The sequence below is a fragment of the Carassius auratus genome, chromosome 36, assembly GCF_003368295.1.
Source record: "Carassius auratus strain Wakin chromosome 36, ASM336829v1, whole genome shotgun sequence".
In the NCBI taxonomy this organism is placed as follows: domain Eukaryota; kingdom Metazoa; phylum Chordata; class Actinopteri; order Cypriniformes; family Cyprinidae; genus Carassius; species Carassius auratus.
The window spans coordinates 6,904,950-6,928,150 of NC_039278.1; the positions used below are offsets into that span (position 1 = coordinate 6,904,950).

A 23,201-nucleotide genomic window follows, 5' to 3' on the forward strand; every position below is an offset into this window, starting at 1 on the left:
TTCTGAGTATGGGTCACCATACTTGGCTGAATGTCATGTCACTCACTTTGAGAAGATATGCTAAAATGATGGTTGAAATGTGAGGGGTGTACTCACTTTTAAATTCAGTGCACACAGACTGAAGTTGTTTAAGGCTTTGGTTATTTTTAATTGTGATGATTTTGGCTCACATTTAACAAAAAAAAAGAAAAAAAAAAAAAGAATTCACTATCTCAACAAATTAGAATGTGGTTACATGCCAATCAGCTTAATCAACTCAAAATACCTGCAAAGTTTTCCTGAGCCTTTAAAATGGTCTCTCAGTTTGGTTCACTAGGCTACACAATCATGGGGAAGACTGCTGATCTGACAGTTGTTCAGAAGACAATCATTGACACCGTTCACAAGGAGGTTAAGCCACAAACATTCATTACCAAAGAAACTGGTTGTTCACAGAGTGCTGTATCCAAGCATGTTAACAGAAAGTTGAGTGGAACGAAAAACCAACCAACATACCAACCAAGAGAACCGCAGCCTTATGGGCAGTGGGGCCTTATGAAGATCGTCAAGCAAAATCAATTGAAGAATTTGAGAGAACTTCAGAAGGAATGGACTGAGGCTGGGGTCAATACGTACAGACGTGTCAAAAAATTTGCTGAACCAAAGACAATGTCAAAGGCATCTTACCTGGGCTAAGGAGAAGAAGAACTGGACTGTTGCCCAGTGGTTCAAAGTCCTCTTTTCAGATGAAAGCAAGTTTGTATTTCATTTCACTCTGCAGGATGGGTGAAGAAGCTCATAGCCCAAGTTGCTTGAAGTCCAGTGTTAAGTTTCCACAGTCTGTGATGATTTTTTTTGGGTGCAATGTTGTCTGCTGGTGTTGGTTTATTTTTTGAAAACCAAAGTCACACCCGTTTACCAAGAAATGTTGGTACACTTCATGCTTCCATCTGCTGACCAGCTTTTTGAAGATGCTGATTTCATTTTCCTTCAGGATTTGGCACTTGCCCACACTGCCGAAAGCACAGAAGTTGGTTAAATGATCATGGTGTTGGTGTGCTTGACTAGCCAGCAAACTCACCTGACCTGAATCCCATAGAAAATCTATAGGCTATTGTCAAGAGGAAAATTAGAAACAAGAGACCAAACAAAGGCCACTGTCAAAGAAACCTGGGCTTCCATACCACCTCAGCAGTGCCACAAACTGATCACCTCCATGCCACACCAAATTGACACACTAATTAATGTAAAATTAGCCCCTACCAAGTATTGAGGACATGTACAGGAAATGAACATACTTTCCAAAAGGCCAACAATTCACTAAAAATGTTTATTTTTTTATTGGTCTTATGAAATATTCTTTTTTGTTGAGATGGTGGGTTTTGTTAAATGTGAGCGAAAATCATCACAATCAAAAGAACCAAAGACTTAAACTACTTCGGTCTGTGTGCATTTAATTTAATACACTAGTTTCACAATTTAAGTTTAAGTAACTTTTCCACGACATTCTAATTTATTAAGATGCACCTGTATATAATATAAATAGTTGACTATACATACTGTACACATAACCTAAGACCAACTATACAAGTACTTTACATAATAACTGTACTGTACATGATATTTTGCAAAAGAGGTATTTAAGGTTAAGAAGCAAGTAGTGCAATATGATTTGTGGTGCATTCGCAAGTATACATTTGTGTTATCTTAAGGTGCCTTTCCACTGCAAAAACCTTACCCAGGAACTAGGGACTTTGGGCTGGTACTCGGTGTGTTTCAACCGACTTGGGCACAAAATATGCTGCTTAGTTGAGTTCACGCAGCATTGTGATTTTAATCACCATTTATTCAGCTCATTGTCAAAATATTACTGTTATTGTGTCATTAAATGTAGTTTTTCATGTATTTCAGGTGAGAATGTAATCGTTTTAAACTCGAATCTGTGGTTTATTTATAAAGACAGCGCCTATTTAAAAATGTGTTTTGCCAATTTTGGAGACAAACACAGTAACTGATGTAATCAAGTATGTTGCTGTTTTATAGAATTACCGTATTTGTGTCATCCCATGGACACTCCCGAGTCAAACTCCTAATGTCCAAACTACTAAGGATGCAAGTCCAAAATTTGTGTACTTGGTATTGAGAAAGGCGCAAAGACCTAAGTCAACAGACTATTTGCCTAATCTTCACGGTACTTTAGACTGCAGTGGAAACGCAGGAAGTAACAGGTCTGGGGGAAAAAGTTCCTGGGAAAAAAGTTCTTGGTACAATTGATCCAGAAGTCCGTGTAACATGGAGTGTTTATAAGAAAGTGCCCTGTGCATATAGAGAGGGAAGAGTGTGTTTTTCTACAGGATCCTGGTTTCAGGAGCTAGGGTTGTGGATTTGGTTTCAGAGGGGGGTGAAGTGATTGGAATTGAGGGCTCTCACAGCCTGAGGGAAAAAGCTGTTGAGCAGTTTTGCAGAGTGGGCTCTGATGCTCTGGTACCATCTTCCTGATGGCAAGAACTGGAAGAGTCTGTTGGAGGGATGGGTGGGGTCCTTCACGATACTGGTAGCTTTGCTGGAGCATTGGAGAGGGGCACCGATGATCTTTGGAGCTGTGTTCACTGTCCGCTGGTACATCCCTCCACAACAAGCTTCATCATTTGACATATTATTAATGTCTGGATCACAAACGATGTGGGATGAGTGACATGCATCGATGTTTGTTCAAATCCCTGATTCAAGCATGAGCAGTTGACTTAGAGGTAGGCAGAAAAATGTGCATGTGTTCACGGAGTGTCTTGTGGACAGAAGGTTGGCTTTTGTAATAGACCGCATACATGTGCTTTAGGAGAGCTTATTAAACCATTGGAAACAGATTGGCGTCTGGGCTGTAGCTCTTACCCCCCAACACACACACACAGACAAGAGACTCAGACATATGTGTGGTGAGAGCACTGGGATTGTATGGGTCCACAATGCTGGAAATGAACACAGAGATCCCATACCTTCACTTTAGCTGTCTCTTCATTTAATTATACACTGACATAAGACCTCATTATGGTGGGGGGTCATCCAGTACTTAAAGTTCGCTTCCTGCTAGTCTCAGCCTCAGATGTCATGGCCATCGACCGTTGGCTGAACGTCTGATGCATACGGCACACAGAAGTAGAAACACTTCAGGATTTTCGATTTTATACAGGATTTCTGGTGATGTGTGTATCGTGTTCTTTAACCTGCTGCATGGAAACAAAGATACCGTGGTGCCAAACACCCTCACAAAAGTAGAAAGCTGTTGTGTTAACAACTGTGATGATGAGCGACGATGAGTGAGTTTTACACGCTACTCTGTTATTGTGGCGACATTTTCACGCCCCGAAACGTGCCAATAAATGAAATAAACTGTGATTGGTTATTTAACGTGTCAGTCAAATGGCCCCATGGGTGGGCCGTGGCCAAAGAAAGCTGCCATGGATTTCAGACCTTCAGCCGTCAGTCTGAAGGTCTGGCTACACGAGACTAGCTTCCTGCCAACTACAGATGGTGCTCATGCAAACAGAGTTAAAGTACTCTAATTGCAATACTTGCAGGATGTTCAGCAGCTCACTGCTGGGCAGAGTTTACATCAAATATTTCAAGAATATATTGCTAAAAATGTGTGGCACTGTCCATAAATAGGGTATGAAATAGGGCTAGAAACATTTTAGACATAAAGTGTTATAAAAAGTCTGATTTATGATTTCCAGTAAAGTATCAGGGAGAGAAAATGATGTTGGGGGGGTCAAAGGTTCAAAATAAATATTATTATATATATATATATATATATTTCAGTAATGCACACATAAATTTAATTAGTCATTATGGAGATTATCAGTATATGTTAAACGTAAAAACCTTACCTTTTATATAAAAGTACAAAAGTAACAGGACACCAAATAAACCATATAAATGCAAAGTGGAATATATATGAGCTCCAAAAATTCGAATGAAACCTCTGTAAATGAGTGTCTCAGATCTTTAAACTCTTGACACGTCCAGGGCAGGCTGGGTAGACATTAAACTTTCAGGTTTACTGATTTTAGTTCTTTTTTTTTTTTATCAATGTCATGAAAGCCTCCCGTGGTCAGCATCTCTTCTGATGTCTGCAGGAGGATACAGGCTTAACGCAGCTTGCGCGTGACACCAACAGCAGAGCAAAACTGAATTTCTCTTGGACGTGACAGGAACACACAACGCTGACAGTGAATATCCTCAGACTTGCTCACACAGCCTCAAAAGCATACTGTGTTATCCCTTTCCGTTTATTAGACGGTCTACAAGCCTGAAGGAGGCAATTTAGTGTGTGTTTGCTGGACTTTATGAGTCCAGTTATTCCCTCAAGAACAGTTTCCTTGAGTCAATCAATAGAAAACGTCCACACACACATATTTTGTGTTTTAACTATGACCCCTTTCTTTAGAGGGGGTCCGGGGGAATGCATGCATTGTGCAAGCCTTGAATCGAGACTAGGGTAATTTTCTGAACAATATTGTCATTTGAATTAATGTAGAGCTTGTGTAAAGGCTTTTTCCCAGCTCACAAATGATTCAGTACAAAACAACCGCATGAGTTACTCAGTCACTCGTTTTTCAGCTAATTCCAGCTCTCATTAAAAGTTGCGTTTGCCTTGGGAGTTTTCTGAATATGTGATTTTGCTTCTGTAAGACAACATAGAACAAAAACGTACAAAAAAAAAAGGGGAAAAATGCACGTCTCAACGTTTTTACACCAAGAAAACTGTCCTCTGACAAGTTTACCCACAATGCATGGTTATAGCTAATGAGGATCACTAGCTAAGCCTGGAAATCTGTTGATCTCACACATCAGGGTACCTCTCTAATTAAAGAGTTTCTCAGCCAGAAATATTGCGTTCCGTGATCAGACTCCATCTGGATGGACCTGCTCTACCAGGTCCAATGACGGAGAAATGAAAAGACTAACAATGCTTTTGAAAAAAAAAAAAAGGGCCACAGATGACTGCTTTTGCTAATGTGTCCTCTGCCAACACTTAAACAGCCAACAGAAACAAGCAGGGTGCAAAATTAACACTCGCCAACCGCCAAATACGAGTAAAAATTGGTTTTGGCATGTAAATAAAACAGAACTTGCCCGTAACCTTATGCATACCAAAATGTATGCATTATAGATGCTTGAAAGATGTACCTAATGCTGGCAGGTGTGTCTATTACAGGACGCTGGAAACAAGCCAGTAAAGTTCTAGCAAACACACTTTTGAAAACACAGCTGGGATTTGAGTTGTACTCACCCAAGAGGTTTCTCTAGTCGGCTGGCCGGCGACCCCACAATTTCACCCAGTGTGCAGAACATCTGCCCAAGAAAGTCCTAGATGGAGCAGGTAGGATAAAGCAGAAGAGTCTGTAAGAGCTTTTCAGATTTTACAAATACCAACGCTCTGCCCTCTTGTTATAGTAGTGAATTGAGAGGCAAAGACATACGTATAGTTCAAGGGGCTTCTGAGAAGGAGCACAGCATGTAACAGAAAGCACAAGACACAAATACAATACAAGCCACACAGGCAACATCACACACAATTTAGGGGATGATCAAACCAGAGAAGATAGGCATGATTAGTGGACCTACATGATTGCATGCATTAAATGAGATGAGATGAGGATCACAGGAATGGGGAGGAATGTGAATAAAAAAATATCCAAACATATTGTCACATAATCATATTGATTTACTTCTCGTTTCTTGCTTCCACTCAAGTAAACATGCCAATGGTGTCAGACAAACATTGTATTTAATTGTATTTTTTTTTTTTTTTTTTTTACTATACAAATCCATGTCTGATGTCATTTAAAATTGAAAGTTGCAACATCTAAGTGACTTTTTCTTCAAAAAGACCACTGTATTCACATAATATATTTGGATATTTTTTTTAAAGAAACTCATTTGCATATAAATGTTTCATTCAGGATGCATGAAGGTCATATCACCGCACTACTTACGTGTTTGGAAAGATCAGGACTTTTAGAGTCAACATCATATCTGAATTAAGTAAGGAAACAAATAAAACAATGTTATCCAAAGTCTTTAAACACACTGAGTAGCTAATTAAAAGATAAGCCATTAAAAACCAACTTTAAAAGGAAACAAGTACTTTAACAGAGAAATGCTCAAATACACACAGAAATATCTTTCAGTTGCATGCATAACAACAAAAAGGTCAAACATGCTTGCTGTTGACAGACATGTTTCATAAAGGGCATAAAGTAAAAACTATAGCACTTTAGCTTTTACTATTAAAAGACTGACTTGCCATTGAATAAGAAAATATTGTATATTAACTGTTCTGGTCCTATATATATATATATATTTTGCAATGCATTTATATTATATTTAATGAAAACCTTCAATAAAAACAACCCAGTAAACGGGTTACTGTATAAAACCCAACAAGCTGGGTCAAAATAGCCCAGAATGTGTTCTGTCCAATATTTAGCCAGCGCTGGGTAGAGTGTAGTATTTAAAGACACCTAAAATAAAGCTGACGATATTTTGAAAACAGTATGTTAGATCTTTGCCGCATTCAACTGAAAGCGATGATAAAAACACCAGCGATGATATCTATAACAGTAACTTATACTTCAACCAACACCGACACATTTCCTAACTAAATAGCCAAAAAATATCATGCATGAATAGGCCTTTCTTAAAAAGGTTATGGTTAAAGCTGCAGTCGGTAACTTTTGACGCTCTAGCGGTTAATAAACAGAACTGCTTGCGTCTTGCGGAAGAACATCGTAGCCGGAACTACTTCTCTCTGTTTATGTCTATGAAGAAGGTACTGTGTTACTCCGCCGCGGTACCCCCGAAGCAATCTAAAATAGTCCGGATATAAACACTTATTATAGGTCTACCCTAGTGATAAAAACACGGAATGGAGAATGGATTCATGGTGGACTCGCTTATTATATACATTTTGTAAATTTTGAACACAATAAAAGTTACGGACCGCAGCTCTGATTGGTTGTTTCTTACCGGGAGCGGTGTTTTTCTGCAAACGGCAATAGGACCACTGGGAGGAGCCAGAGGAGCTTGATTTTTTCACAGATTATCTGTCTCATATTCTACTGTCAGGACATAATGACAGGTTTAATAAATATGTAAAAAAAAAAAAACTTTTTTTTTTTCTTTTTTTTACAAAAGTTACCTACTGCAGCTTTAAGTTAGTGTGAGGGTCAAAGTAAATCACAATGAAATGGGAAATCAGATGGTGAAATTCATTTCATGCTTTGAAATTTCCTGTTGGTTTCATCAAAGAGCAGCGACAGAAGAAACAGGAATTGGGAGGAGGTGAGAGGTGAGAGGTGAGCTTCTGTTTTCCAAAGGAAAGGAGGTGTGGATGTGGCACTCCAGGACAGGGATCAAAAGAAATAACTCACAAATCAAAGCGCAGGTTCTGCTTCTCCTCAAAGAAGTAGTCCAAGATGTACTTCCTGACAAAGTCGGGATTTAGCGTGTTGTCAATCACCTCTGTTCTTCCAAACTAGAAAGTGGATTAGGGACAGCGGAGGGAGAGATGGGGTCAGAGAGAGAGAAAAGAAGGATAACTGAAACTGGATATATACGGTAACAAATGAGTTACAGAGGACAAAAAAAAAACAGGAATTGAAAAAGTTGAGTACAAAACACAGCAGAGATGAGAATTAAATCTGAAAATCGCAACTCCTCTCTAATAAAAAATTGGTGTAATCCAACACCCTTCCCCACCCACCCCCTGATTTCACTCTTGTTCTCGCTTGTTACTGTCTTTTTCTTTTTCTACTGTCGTCCAGAGACTCATCTAAAGCTGGAGGGTTGGTTTGCTGATTTTTTACACTCTTGAGTGAGGACTGAAAAGGTTTAGTGAAACTTTAAGTCCTCAGTGGCAGCACTAATTACAGCGGTGTGGCTATTCGACAGCTCTGAAGATCGGTGACAATTATGTCTGCTTAATTAGAGGGGGACTTCAGCCAAGCTGTATACTATATTCCTCTGAAGCCCAGCTAGAGGCACCTCACTCTGTCATTAACCCTCTTCCCTTAAAAAAAAAAAACACTTCATAATTGGACCGGTTCCATCCCTTCCTTCTAAGGCTAAATGTGCAACAAACGAACTGAGGCCACCTTTTGACACTTAACAGATCTGAGCCAATGTTTGTTTAGTAGCCTGCATTTCACCTGGAGGCATGGTGACTTTTTATGTGATATATGTCAACCATAAATTATTCAGAGTCAGAAAAGTTTACATAAATGAATAAACAGCCTGCAAACAGATTCTGTTTCCATTAACCGATATTGAGATGATTAAACCGACTGTTGTAGTGTATGCATTACTCTGTGGATCATAAAATGTTTGCCATGGTTTACACAGTGGTTCTCAGCCAAGGTTCTGAGACAACTAAAAATGAAAAAATAAAGAAAAAAAGAAAAAACGGTTGTAAACTGATATTATATTTCCTTTTAATATTTCCTTAAAAATACATATATATAATATTTTTAAACTTTTTTTATTTAACCAGATTAATAATTAAATACATATCTACTTAAGTAAATTTTAGGGCAATGGTTCTCAATTCAAGTCCTTTGCCATAATTTGTGATTCATAGAGCTCAGATGGTAGAGCATCACTTTTTTTTTTTTTTTTTTCCAGTGAAGGCACATGCTCATAAAATGTAAATTACGATTTTGCATGATTTCCGCGAGGGTAGGTTTAGGGACGGGGTTTGGTGTGGTCATTTATATGAATTCATATGAATTAGCCGCCTATTAAAATATGTACAAATTGCTGTGAGATCAGGTTGGACCATGTAAAAAGTCCACACACTGCATTTAAATAAACACACATTTTGATTAGTAATGACAGTCATATGTCATTTAATGATGACATACGCAACACAACAGTTATTCTTTACACCCGCAAGAGGGCATTTAACCTTAAAATGAAAACATTATTTATAGTAAGGTGCTTGCAAAAACAACCGATAGGGTCAATTTTTTGATGGCGGACAGTCTGGAAGTGAAGTAAACTTAAACAGGGAGTAGGGAGCAGTCAACACGGTGTAGGGACTGTCTATCGGTACACAGTTCATATGTGTAGCTCTCTTATAATGAAATGGTGATATGAATCTGGTGTGTTAAACAAGAGAGAGATGCAAAATAAGCAGAGCTTGGTGGTCCTCAGGAAAGGAATTGAGAACCACTGCTTTAGGGTACAAGGACTAAGAAGGGTACACATCCTAATCATTAGCCATTTTCCAATAAATAAATAAACAAACATATATTTTTCACAAACATTGTAAATCATTGTAATAGCTTGACCACACTGACCAAGTTTTTCAAATTCATTTAATAATATTTTTGTTTATTAAAACAAAAGTGTCTCACTGCATTGTTTTTTTTTAAAGTAATAATAAAAGATTATTCCACATATTTCAAAATGTTCAGACTTTTAATTATTATTATTTTTATTTTTTGTATTTATTTATTTTTTTCATTCAAGGACAAATGTACTGGCTTAACATTTAATCAATGTAAGCCCTTCAGAAAATGTCAAAAAGTTGTTGGTGTTTTAAACACACAAACATGAATTGTTCATTCAAAAGGCATGGTCAAATACATATGAATATTTATGCATTTTTAAACCATATGTCTAGAATATGATCATCACATACTTGCCAATAAAAAAGTAATTCAATCTGTACCGAAAATGGAAAGATGTTGTGAATACTCATAAAAAATACGAGAGTTCAAGCCAAATGTCAAACCATGTGAAAGTCATGAGTTCAAATTATGTAACGATTAAGTAACAACTTTAATTGCAGTATCTGCAAAGAGCTTTCAACCATCTAATGAATAAAACTTAATTAGCAAACAAAGAGAACACTGCTGTGCTGGTAAAAAATGTACCTATCAGACTGCTCTGTTAATTTCAAATGAACAAGTTAAAAGCTATATAATGAAAGCCTTCATTAGCAATTATTGAGAAATGTGTGTTATTGCTACAATCACTCCTCATCTATAACAGATTGATGGCTGTTCTCTCTGTAGACTGGATATTAATATTGTACTGTATGTTTCATTTTGCACAGTGAAAAAAACATGCAGTTCTCTTTCAGTCGGTCACTCACAACGTCACGCTGGTGACTGACGAATTGGGATATAGCTTTGATAGACCAATCTACTTTGAGTGTAAACGAAATGAAGTGGTGGACTAGTGGTTAGAGAGTTTGACTTCTAACCCTAGGGTTGTGGGTTCGAGTCCCGGGCCAACGATAACACGACTTAGGTGCCCTTGAGCAAGGCATTGAACCCCAACTGCTCCCTGGGAGCCGCAGCATAAATGGCTGCTGACTGCTGTGTGTGTGTGTGTGCATTGGATGGGTTAAATGCAGAGCACGAATTCTGAGTATGGGTCACTATACTTGGCTGAATGTCATGTCACAGTTTTTCACTTGAGCGACAACATATTTCTGCTCCATCCAAGTGTCTTCAGTGAGCTACGAGTTTAACTTGCTCTCTGAAGTTTTGGTGGTCGTCGATATGTCGAGTGGATTGCACACTTCAGGTTGCATTACCATGTTGTGCACCATTCCTCCATTCGTTCATATGTGTATTTACTCCCGAGACCTCCTACAGGAAGGATGGAACTTTAACAGCGCCCCTGTTCCAAGTGGAACAGATACGTTTTCCCAGTATTATCTAGTCTCACTGAGTGGGTAGTGCTTCCACAATGGTGAATGGAAGTACTTGTTGCGAGCCCCCGACTACACCAAAAAGGGGTGGAGACAGTTTGCATAGGGCACTGGAAGTGGCAGCATCCATGGCTCTCTGGTACGGAATCCCAATTCATCGGTCAACGCCGTGACGTCAAGAGTGACCAACTGACAGGGTACATCTTACGTGTAGTAACCCTCATTCCCTGAAACTGATGTGTAATTCAGGCCACATTAAAAGCAATAATAATATTTTTCAACATTGTATTAAAGCTTATCTGAGGTAGTTACAGAAATCAGTGGGGGCTGAACTTTCTGTAGGCATCATTCATTGTCAATTTGAAACATTTCCTTTTGGTTTTAATAAGCTGAAATAAAAATCACAATGTTTGGAAATCTTAAGCACAGTGAAGACAGAAACAACTGAGCATATTCTATCAACCAACATTTTAATTACGAGGCTTCATTGCTGTCGTTCCTGACAAAGTAATTGCAAAGCTTCATAGACCTTTTAGTTTTCATCTCACTAATTCAACATTAAGATCTTATCTAAAATAAGCCCTCTATCTATAATATTGTTTTGCCCAGTCTAAAAGTCATCGTGTCTGAATCAGAAGAGAAAAGGCACACACCAAGCACAAGTAAAACAGACAGTTCTAAATATAAATATTCTAAATATGTAAGCCGCACTGTAAGTCGCTTTGGATAACAGCGCATGCTTTTTAAATGTAATAAAATAGGAATTTTAACAGTTGTAAAAGCAGTACTAGTCTGTAACATTTTAATGCAAACAAAGTAAATTTTATTTAAAAATAATAAGAATAATTGATTAAACAAAGCAAATGTTGTTATTGTTATAAATTATTTCTGGTACATATATAAAGCTCTTTAATAATTTAACTGGGCTCAAAATTTAAGAAAAACATGTAGTTCATACTTCATTCAACATGGAAAAGGTTATATGAATCCCCCGGCCCATGGCTTTATCAGACAAACAATACAAGCCACGTTTCTCTAACTGACTTGCCAACACACACACAAACACACACACACAAACACACAGATGCCAATGAAAGGCAGTCACCCATACTGATCAGCACTGTCATTTTTTCTTATTTAATTTTCAGTATGTCTCGTTACTCATTATGCATAATGCATGTACAATTTTTGGTAACATTAATGCAATTTTATGATTGATTTGAAGTATATTTTGCTATATTGTGCTGGGTCACCACTTGATACCAAATGTAAAACTGTTGCATCCGGGTCTTTTTCTGATAACATTTATTTAAATAATTTAAAGCGATCGATAAAAAAAAGAAATACAGTAAATAAATGTATAGCAATTCTATTAGATCAGCGTCAAAATTTAGATGGGTTTTCACTGGGTGTTTTTTTTTTTTACAGAATATGCAACAGCAAAAATGTTTGATGCACACTACTGTTGCGAAATCCAAACATTTCAAACCGTAAATTCTCTTCCAGAACTTGACAACCTGAGGTGACGGTTCTGTCAGAAAGCAAGCTCTTGCACAGAGATTGCATGGACAGTGGGCAGGATGTCATAAAAGCATTGAAGCCTATATAATAAAAAGGCCCAAAACCCTTTTTCAGTACAGGAAACCAGTCAAGACCCTCACAGAAATGAATTGAACCTGTGTAATATAGTGAGAGATACAGTCACAGTGAGCAGAACCAGCACTAATCATCCACTGTTATTCAAACATGTTTGTTTGTATTATTGAATGTTAAAATACAAAAGTAACTCTCCATCATACCCAAAGACTGAACTTTAACACAATAACACGGGCAGATCGATGTAGATTGTGTCCTTCATGTTATTCCTGTATTTGTCTGACTCTGAAGTGATCTGCCATTTCCATAACATTCCATAAGCAGTAGATGAAAGCTTTCTAAATAAGATCCCAAAATCCCAAATAATGACCCGTTCATTCAGATCGCTTTAACTTCTTTAATGACAGTGTCTTGTGTTATTCACACTGAATACGAGCAGAGTGCTTATAAAAATAGACAGCTGAGGAATGAAGCATGCCAGAATTTATTGCCATGATGAGCTGTCATCGCCTACACAAAAACCTACAGATATTCTGCAGGTGTATGAGGCTGTTCTCAGCTCTCAGTTTTATATCTAACAGTCAGGGCAAAATCATTTGCCATTAGATAAGAATATATATATATAAATGTCACAAAATGTTCAACTACAGTGAGTAGAGCTGTTCAGTTTTATCTGAAACAGATTAATGTGAATGTGGCAACTTTTTTATAAAGTATCACAACAGTTCAGAAATGAAATTACACTAAATGGTTAATGCTCTAGTGCATATAATAACATAGCACCTACAATAAACTCAACCCTAAACCTAAGCTCTTTAATTGTGACTCTTGTTTCACGGGACTCAAGCCGAACGCTTTGGATCATAAGTGCAGTGCTGTACCAGGTGAGCTACCGAGCAAGTTTACTACAGCAGAAAATTCTTACATATGCAGTTGGTTATTTGATGCATTAAATGCATTAGTTTAAAACTCATGCACTATGATAATAGTGTTTTGAGGTCATAGCATGTAATTATATAATCTGCCCAAGTAATTATTAGTGTGAAAAGCAAAAAAAGTTTGTTGGCGTTTTACTGCCACTAAGTGTTTATTTCAGCTGGAACCTGCAGTGAATTGTATTTATAGGTAAATTAATGGACACTGTTCACTAACAAGTATGTATGTTAATTCAAGCCCTTAGTTATAGTATAACATTTTACTATTCTTGGTCTGTCATTGGGAGAAAACATTTATTTGTGATCACATAGTGGCCCAGACTTAGCTGTTCTAAGGAAAATAACAGCATCACTTATTTATAACTTTAATTATATTTAAGATAATATTTATCATACTTCTAATAACATTTAAAGGGTAAAAGACCAACCATCTATCACTAACCTATGAGAAAAACAAACATGTTCAAAACACCAAAGCTTAATCAGCAGCACCCAGCAGGACAATCCTGTCCTGATTCATAACCTCAAATTGGAAACTACGGAAACTGACTCATCGTTATAAAGACACCATTGAAAATAACAACACTTGCTTAGTACAGCAGGTCAAGACAAAACACAGAGCTGTTGTACAGGTGCTGAACTGGATGTTGCTTGTTAGTGATAAGATGCAGGATGTGTTTTGATGGCGTACAGAAGAAGAAGAACAGACAGTGGTTGAACTGCATGCTGCTGCAGGGAAGGACGACACGCCTGATTGGACAACACCAGAGATGAAACCATAGCAATTCAAGCTGAGAACAGTCAAACTATGTTTGTGTGTGTGTTCATGTGTGTGTGTGTGTGTGTGTGTACTCACCTCTCTCCACTGCTTGGTCTCCACACCCTGAGTGTACATTACACACACTGTGAAAAGGGACAAATATAGCAACAATTAGTGCTACAATACTGATAAAAAAAGCTGTGGTTGGGGAGATACCCTTTTAAATAGCAATGAACTGAACTGAAAATTCTGGGATTAAACGATAACCAAACCCGAAAAATTAAGGATGCACTTGGACAAAAACATTTTAGTTGAACAGACATTTAAACTACACACAAGGAAGTTTTTCTGTAATTTTTTTTTAAATAACACATTTATGTTTCTACTTCTACTTTGATGAAATATAATTATTTAAACAGTGGCTATCATAAAACTTTTTGATGACAAATGTATTAAAACATACTTTAAATAATGAGAATTTTGTCAAATTTAATTAATATGTAATATACTGCATACAGTATATTTAGCCAAATGTTACTTTCTACAGTTATTTTGACTAGCTGTACAGCGTTTACAGACTTCCCTGAGGTAAAAATAACGTTACAAGATAACTGTTTTATTTATGTCTTTCTGTGGTTTAAACACTGATTGAGTAATTACATGAGAAATGGTTTCAGTAAACTGTACAGTTCTTTTTTTCAACACCTTCTGATGTTCATTAATGTTTATTTCTTGCTATTACTAATAATAAAGACAAAGAGATGATTGAGTCACATACTGCTAAACCTTTTCCAGTGGAAACAAACTTGCATACCATGTCACAATCTGATATTCCGGTTCATAAATATGTGTAAATGAGTGTGTTTTGGCAATCAAAAACCTTTCTAAATGATCTTGATAATGATCTGTAATGTGAGACGGGTGCCGCCATGTTTGTTCACGCTGCAGTTCAGAGAGTCCTGTCAGTCGGATTTACAGCCTGTGAATTCAACAATCTCTCCCGAAATACAAGTAATAAGTGTCTGGTGAACTGGTTGAAGAATAGAGTAAGGTTTACAGTTATTTATTCGATGTGTATCTGATATGAATAAATCACATCTGCAAATTAAATTTGAATGGATTGTTATTGTTACTAGTATTTATGTGTATTTAAATGTCTGAAACCTAAAATATGCACTATATGGTTAACAACACTGCATAATTGTGATAATATGACAAGAGCAGTGCACGTATGTCTCTGGCTCAGCACCAGCCAACGCACAGAAACGCAGTTTTAATTTGACAGTTCTGCGATGTCACCAAACGTTCTAAGTCCCATACTGGGACCATACTCGAAGGGGCACAGATATAATAATCCCATATGTGGGACCGTACTGCTCAAAGGGTTAAACTGAGGCGCTACAGCAATCTGTCGTCACATTTAAAGAGAATTTCATCATAAAATTTACAGAATTTGAAATCTGAGATTATCTTGATCTCTAGCTGGAGTTACCATGAGCTTTGCTAAAGGGCACTACATTCTAAACTTTTGCCACTTTAACCCGAACTCCACTTCCCATAATCCCTTGCCTGGAATCATTAGCATTCATGAATTGCAGTCACCTGTCTCTCATCACCTCATCAGTCACACTCACTGCCTAGGGTTGTTGCCGATAGACGATAGTATCATGCATCGACGATAGTCAGAGATATTAACAATAGCAGATGTCTTTGTCAATGGTTAAGACGATATTAGACTCATTCTCCTATTAACATGTTAGTTTGTCAGTATGTTTGAAAGTAAATTTTCAGATTATTGGTGCTTCCATAGGCTCACTCTCATGCACATCCCCGGTTTTAAAACACCAAATAGTTATGCTATGACAAGTACAGAGAGTCTCTCTCTTGCCCCACCCATGCACGATAATATTGTGCATCTTTGATCTTACGAGCTGAAGATATGACGATTTGAAAAAATGACCATAATCGCCCAACATTTACACTCTAGGCACAGGGTGTGCTGCCCATTCAGGTTGAGAGCTCACTCAACTGGAGGTGTTGCATGCTCCTGGGCGACGGCTCGTGGAGCCTCGCTGGCAGATATTTGTAGAGCTGCGGGCTGGGTGACCCCTAACACATTCGCTACATTCTATAGCCTTTGTGTAGAGCCGATATCCTCCTGTGTTCTCACCTCAAACGGGTATTGGCACCAAGAGGCTCCGGTTAGTGTCAGCTTGCTAAACTGTTGCAGAGTGTCCATACTGTAGACCCTGTTGAGTTCCTCCATCACCCTAGGCAGCTGGACGCAGCAGAATGTCCGGCACCAGGCCTTCATGATGAATCCGTGAGAACCATGGAAGGCTGGGTTCCATATTGAGACCTAAGCGGTTCTCGTATGCGCATAGCCTTAGAGCCTGTGTTTTCCCGGCAGACTTCTGCATTCCAGAGAGGGTTTTAATCACCTCAAATTTCCAATATACACCTTAACAGATGCTATATGTGTATTTGCTCCCGAGACCTCCTTCGGGAAGGATGGGGCTTCCGCAGCGTGCCAGTTCCAAGTGGCATGGGTACGTTTTCCCAATGTTATCCAGTCTCACCCAGTGAGGTAGTGCTTTGACAATGGTATACTTGTTCACCTAATAGGGGTGCAGGCAACTCGCACAGGGCACTGGAAGGGGGAGCACCCATGGCGCTTTGGTAGGGATCCCATTTTCGCCGGTCACCGTCAGTGTTGGGAGTAACGCGTTACAAAAGTAATGCATTACAGTAATGTATTACTTTTTCCTGTAACGCAGTAGTGTAAGGCATTACTAATTAATTTTCAGTAATATTTTACTCGGTACATTTTCAGCAAAGCGTGCGTTCACAACAAAAAAAAAAAACCTTTGCGAGACCGCGAGATTTCATTAATCTCCCTCTTGTTGGTGTTACTTTGTTATTGCGTAACATAATCCAGTGAAGGCGGGTTTTACATGAGTGGCCTGAGGCATGATTTCTGCCCCTGCTGTGCTCGCGAGTCGCGCTTGCCAGTGGAAAAGTGGCTAATGAAGATGGCAGAAGACGACTGTACATTCACGAGGTGGTAAGCAGTTAGGCTATGTTTAGCCTATATATTCAGTTCTGTGGACTAAAATGACTGAGGCTAAGGGGTTGGTCCTCCAATTGCACTTTATACTTGAGAAAGCACAGCCTAAGCTATGTTCATCATGTGCACTTTGTGCATGACAGTTTTGTGTTGTGAACCTCTTGAATTCAAAGAGAATAAAGTAAAACAAATGTGCATCTTGTCATGGCATTAGAGTTTACTTATGTTGTGTCTTATATTAATAGACCCAAGCTATTCATGGATATTGCCAGACAATAATTTTACCTCTACCATACTTTTAACAGACTTTAATCATTTGCGATTTTGTCTGTCATCCTTTTTTTGTCTTGAGCCTTCACTTTGACAATTATATGCTATATTGTTAGTAGCCTGGATAGCCCACAGTCATTATGGAACATTAAATTGCCTTCTACTGGATGTAAAATGCTCTGTATTACATTTTGTCATTTTAGAATTTTAAGTTCTACCTTGTAGTTATTTTTGTGAAAGTAACTCAAAAGTAATATAGGAGTAATGTAATGTATTGCAATTCTGAGACAGTAATATTGTAAGGTAAAGTATTCCATTTAAATAACAGTAATAAGTAATCTATAATGTATTACAGTTTGGAAGTAACTTGCACAACACTGGTCACCGTCGTGGCATCGAGAGTGACCGACTGAAAGAGAACGTCTCGGTTACATATGGTAACCCTCATTCCCGGAAGGAGGGAATGGAGACGTCACGTCCCGTCGCCATGGTTGCTGTACCGCCACTGAGCTGCCGGGTCTCCAGTTTGGTTCCGAAGTGAAAACCTGGTATGCATTGCACCTGCTGCCTTCTTATACTCACGCTGTGATCCGTGGCAGCTGGATGCAATAATTGCATGCCAATGTGCATTGTATAATTTAGTTTACACTCAAAGTAAATTTGTCTATCGAAGCGATATCCCATTTTCATCGGTCACCGACGGGGCACCGACGAGGGATACCATGCATAACTGAGACGATTCTCTATGCTGCACGCAAGTTCAGGCTAGCTCAAAAACTTGTGTACACAAGCTGAGACCTGACGTGAGTTTTGTTCATAGCCACAGCTCATGACCATATTGATAAATGCCAAGTTTTTAATGAAAACGACGGTACGCCCAGTTTTTGGTCATACGCTCTCTTCATAAATGAGGCCCATTGGGAGGGTGAGGTGAATTTTCATTTTTGCTGAACAATTTCTTTATTATAAATCCCTCCCTACCACACTGGAAGATGAGAAGTATAGAGATATTTATTTCAGAGAGGAGAGAGATCCACTTAGTGAAACTCGTTATATTCTCTCACTCTCTCTTTTTGTGCTCAATCTGTCTTTTCTCTTCAAAGGGTCTCTATGAAACTTGCTGCCATAGCGCATTTGAGTTCATGTCTCATTCAGGTTCGTTGGAGTCATGCAGAGCAATGTAGATGAGAAGAACTCTTCAGAATCACACTGATGATTGATGAGAGGCGAAAGACAGGAGATTGCAAAGAAAACAAGTAGTGGTCACTAATTAATGCAGAACAAGTATAAAATGAAGAGACGCAAAGCTCAGTTTCAACTTCCATTGGCTGTACTCACGTGGATCAGATTTGGAGAATGTGTCTCTGTCTAAAAGATTCCTGGGGAGAAAAAAAAAAAAAAAGATCATTAGAATTCTGACAGCTTGATTAAATGCTATCAGTGACACATTGACATATGAAGCTTTACTGAAGAGGATTTTTGACAAATTTATTAAACTGGCTTATTAGAATTCCACAAAAGTAGATATCAAGATGAAGGATCAAGACGACACCCAGAAATGTTGACTGTAGGCTACCTCAAAATTACTAAAAGTCTTCTCACGTTTCATTTTCAACAAATAAACAATAAAAATTGTCAATGTGCCAATGTGATGGTAAATGCTTCACTATACATTGTTTTTCAAACAGACGAGCGATTATAAAAAAAAAAAATTAAACTATTAAATGACATACTAAAAATTACTAATTTACTAAACCTACTACAGAACAAAGTGCACATGTACGTATTGTATGATGTAAGTGAGAGAGATTCGACCATCAAACAGTGTATTAACATATCAGCGACAGATTTTTTTTTCTTTGTTTTTTATTCTTTGAGAGTGCTTAAACTCATGCTAGACAAAATGAAGTTTACAAATTTAACGTACCATGGAAAATTGGGCAGAAAATTGGACTGATAAATGAAGCCCACTGTTCTTCGTTAATGTAAATGTTCTTTGCTTGTGTCCTCTTTATATTGGCTGTTTGAAAAACGTGACAGTTAAAGCATTACAACTAACTTACAATGTCTCAAAAATGAAGTCAAATCTAGTAATTGAAAATGTTTTATGACATGACATCCATATCTGGTACTTGCCTAAAAAGATGGGTTTATGATGTGCGTGTTAATAGATTGCACTAACATTTTACACTTACAATGGTTTTAGCAATAGCTGTGACGACGTACACTAAAAATCACTTGTAAAACCATGATAGACGTACACAAGTTTTTCTATATTAACTTAAGAATATAATCACTTTGCTATTACATACAAAACTGAACTATTTTAATGGCTTAACAATATAAGCTCTTTAGAGAGAAGGCTTGGGCTGGTAATTCTGATAACCTGATGGAAATGGGGTGGGCTAGGACCTAAGAGTCTCAGGCCAGGGCCTGCTAGGGCCTAAATTTGAGGCCTGTGCAGAGCTCTATTAGTAACCTTCACAAATGTTGCTCTGTTTTAATGCAATATTAATTCATGCAAATATTGTAGAATGTCATTGAACAAGTTGTTTGCTCTCATTTTTTTTATATAAATAAAAATGTTATTGTCTATAGAGAAAGTTAAAGAGACAGTTCATCCAGAAATAAAAATACTGTACGTTCATTGTTTCAAGATGACTTGTTCTTTATAGACCACAATTTAGCTTGGAAATTTTCCTATTTCTTTTATTAAATTATTTTAATCCAAAATTCTTTTACCGAAGAGTCGCATTGAAAGTGATAAACAAAACATCAGACAGTTCGTAACAAAACTGTGACTGTGCACATTTTTGAAGATAAATAAAGAAAAGAAATCAAAAAGCAACTGTTTCAGTCCATCTTGTACTTCAGTAATAAAAACATAAACATTAGTCAACAACCTTTGTACAGGGGCCCGTTCTTTGTACGTCGCTAACTCCGTTATCTGGATTTGATTGTTGATGATTTGGCATGATTTATGATTATTTGGTTACATAGATGGAAGAGTATTACAAATCAAATAAATAAATAATATGATAACGTTTTAAGGAAACTCTTCTGTAAATGTAAGATGATTTTCTTTTAAAGGGATCTAATTGCATCTGCAGCTCTCCAGATATGAAGACACTTGATCAGTTGAGGTAAACCCTGAACACAGGCATTGATTCCAGAGCTAGAGTTCACTTCTGTTGATATGAGCTGTGTGCCTCACTCCCAGCGGCACAACTGTCATCACATCTCAACGTCTGAATCAGAAATGGCATTTCTATTATGAGGATTACCCAAACACACACTCAGGATGGACTCAGGCAGAATAGATGATCAACTGGTTTGGCTCTCACTAACAAAGCAGCTGTGATTATAGGTTATCTCAGCAGACGCCTAGAAAGGCCCTCACCCAACATGTTTCTGCTTCACCTCATGTTCCAGATTACAGGAATCTGCTCACAATCCTATATCACTTACCTTAATCAACCGTGTTTATGCCCACTACTGATGATAATTACCATGCTGGCCTGAGCCATCAGGAATACAATAAATGAAAGGAGACAGCACAAGAAAATGTGGTCTCTCACTGCCATGCAGTAATTTATTTTGTCCTTGACCGTATACACCAATATTTCTGAGATGCTTTTAAAATTGGCAGAGACCACAAACCGGACTGAGAAAATGGGCTTGACATAAGTTTTCTTGAACTTTAAATGAACTTATATTTGAAGTTTCATTTAAGCTGTTTATGATCAAGAGATGCTTTTTCCAGTGCATAACTAATGATCTAATAATGCACATATTTCCATTTCACAGTTCCATTTTAACAGTTTGGGATAACCATGTATAACAGAAACACATTAAAGCTATAACTAGAACAATGCTTGTGTATGCGTGTCAAACAGACAGAACGCAACAGAGAAATTAGTGCAATAAACAGTATTTTTATAACTGTAAATGTATCTTAGAATCTTAATAAAGAGACCTTTACATTACTGGAAAAATAAAAGACAGCAACATTTTACAATGTATTCAGAAGATTGAAAGTGTGTGTTCTTCCTGAACATGTTTACCTCTGTAAGGCTACGGGTCAGAAATTAATGCAAAGCTGCAAAGTTATGGAATTGCATTTGTTTTAATAATAATGAGCGAAACTTTATGAAACTGAATGTCAAAAATATGCTATTACAAAAGAAATGAAAAAAAAAATGAACTCAGTCTCACAAATTTAACAGGGTCTACAAATATAGTTCATTCTTTGTTAATGTTTCTCAAAGATTTGTTTTCGCTAATCGTGGATTCTGAATTAATTGCCACAGATTTCGCTTAAGTTTCGCAGTTTTTAGTTTGGTGTTTTGACACAAACCTCTGGTGGGGGCGGGCTTAACAGTGATCTACTCTGATTGGATAGTGGGCTTTTGATGGACAGATGCTCTCTGACTGGGAAGTACAGATGCCATTTGATATGTTATCTATAAATATAAAATATAAGTTTATGAGATTTGTAAATCATTCCATTCCTTTTTTACTTACAATTTGTACAGTGTCCCAACTTTTTTGGAATCAGGTTTGTATATAAATTAGTAAGAAATCTAACTTGCTGGTAATATTAGCTACATAGCTAATAGAGGACAATTTCTAAAATAATCTTGTACAATATTAAAAGTGTTGTATCCATAAAACCTCAAATAAAAATTACACTGCAGCTAGGGAACAAAAATTTATCATGTTGATGTTTAGATAGATTGTATGTGCAATGCATAGAACAAACAGAAAAACCATAAAACAAGGCAGAATACTATAGTGCAAGGATTTGTGCCATCTGAAAGCATCACTTCACCTGTAAGGAAGCGGAAATGTCTATATTTTTGACAGAATGTTTCGTAAATTCACATACATATTGAACATTTTCTTATGCTAGGGCTCTTTATAAAGGGATTCACTTTATTTAGGAAGGACTCTTTAATTACGAGTATCACCCTAAAAGCATAAGAGGCTGAAAAATTCAATTTGGTAGAATAGTCTTTCGATACATTGTTTTTTTTTTTTTTTTTTTTTTTTTTTGTGCACACCTGAAACAAAGCAGATCTAACAGAATTGTATTTACACAGAACCAAACCCAGACCTAATCCTACCTAAAACTTGAACATGATTGTTTTGCAGCCTTGCACGCACTCCAATATCCTTCAGAAAATGGCAAACAATTTTTTTCTTCTTTCATTCACTCTGGATTTCTAATATGGAAATGAATCTGCCCTGCTCTTTCACAAACGCTTGCTCAGAGGGCAAATTTCGCCAACATTATTGCATTTCTCGCATGCAAAATAAATGCAGATGACAGATAAGGTTTAGCGAAACATTTAGAGATCTATGTGAATAATTTATTCTGAACTCATCATCGTTTATCCTCAGTAGGCTATATTTAACATGAAAATAAGAAATTCCCATTAACAAATGTATACACAATGTTCTGCTGCGACAAAGTCTTTATTTCCAACGAGAGTATAAGATTTGAGGCAAGATGAGTGACAGCAACTCTCACAATGAAACAAAGTTAAGCAGAGTTCAAATGTATGCTAATGAGCATTTGGCTACCTACACAGATGCAGAGACTGATGATCATGTGATCCGCTGCTCGATACAAAAACTGGGTCAGTGATAAATCAGTGACTGCAACAAAGAAAAATAAATGAGTTTAAAAGACCTTCCCCACACTAATACATTTTCGTTTGAAAACGCATCTTAAGCACTCCATTTGGCCTTCCTTCCACACTGAGACGGAAACTGAGCTTTTTGAAAACGCTCTCCAAAATGATCATTTGAAAACACTGTTTTTGCATTCTAGTGTGGACTCTGAAAATGGAGGCTTTTGAAAAAAGA

The 23,201-nt window shown here is 37.5% G+C and overlaps 1 protein-coding gene across 1 annotated transcript in view; it reads right to left on the bottom strand.

The window, feature by feature from the left end:
* The window catches only part of LOC113055094 (copine-5-like), a 127,715-nt gene that overhangs the window by 70,068 nt on the left and 34,446 nt on the right, over positions 1-23,201 (bottom strand). The window contains exons 2-6 of the mRNA XM_026221068.1: positions 18,669-18,709; positions 14,090-14,136; positions 7,413-7,516; positions 5,976-6,015; positions 5,270-5,346 (exon numbers count right to left, since the gene is read on the bottom strand). Of these exons, the coding sequence (XP_026076853.1) occupies positions 5,270-5,346; positions 5,976-6,015; positions 7,413-7,516; positions 14,090-14,136; positions 18,669-18,709 (309 nt within the window). The remainder of the gene's footprint in view (positions 1-5,269; positions 5,347-5,975; positions 6,016-7,412; positions 7,517-14,089; positions 14,137-18,668; positions 18,710-23,201) is intronic.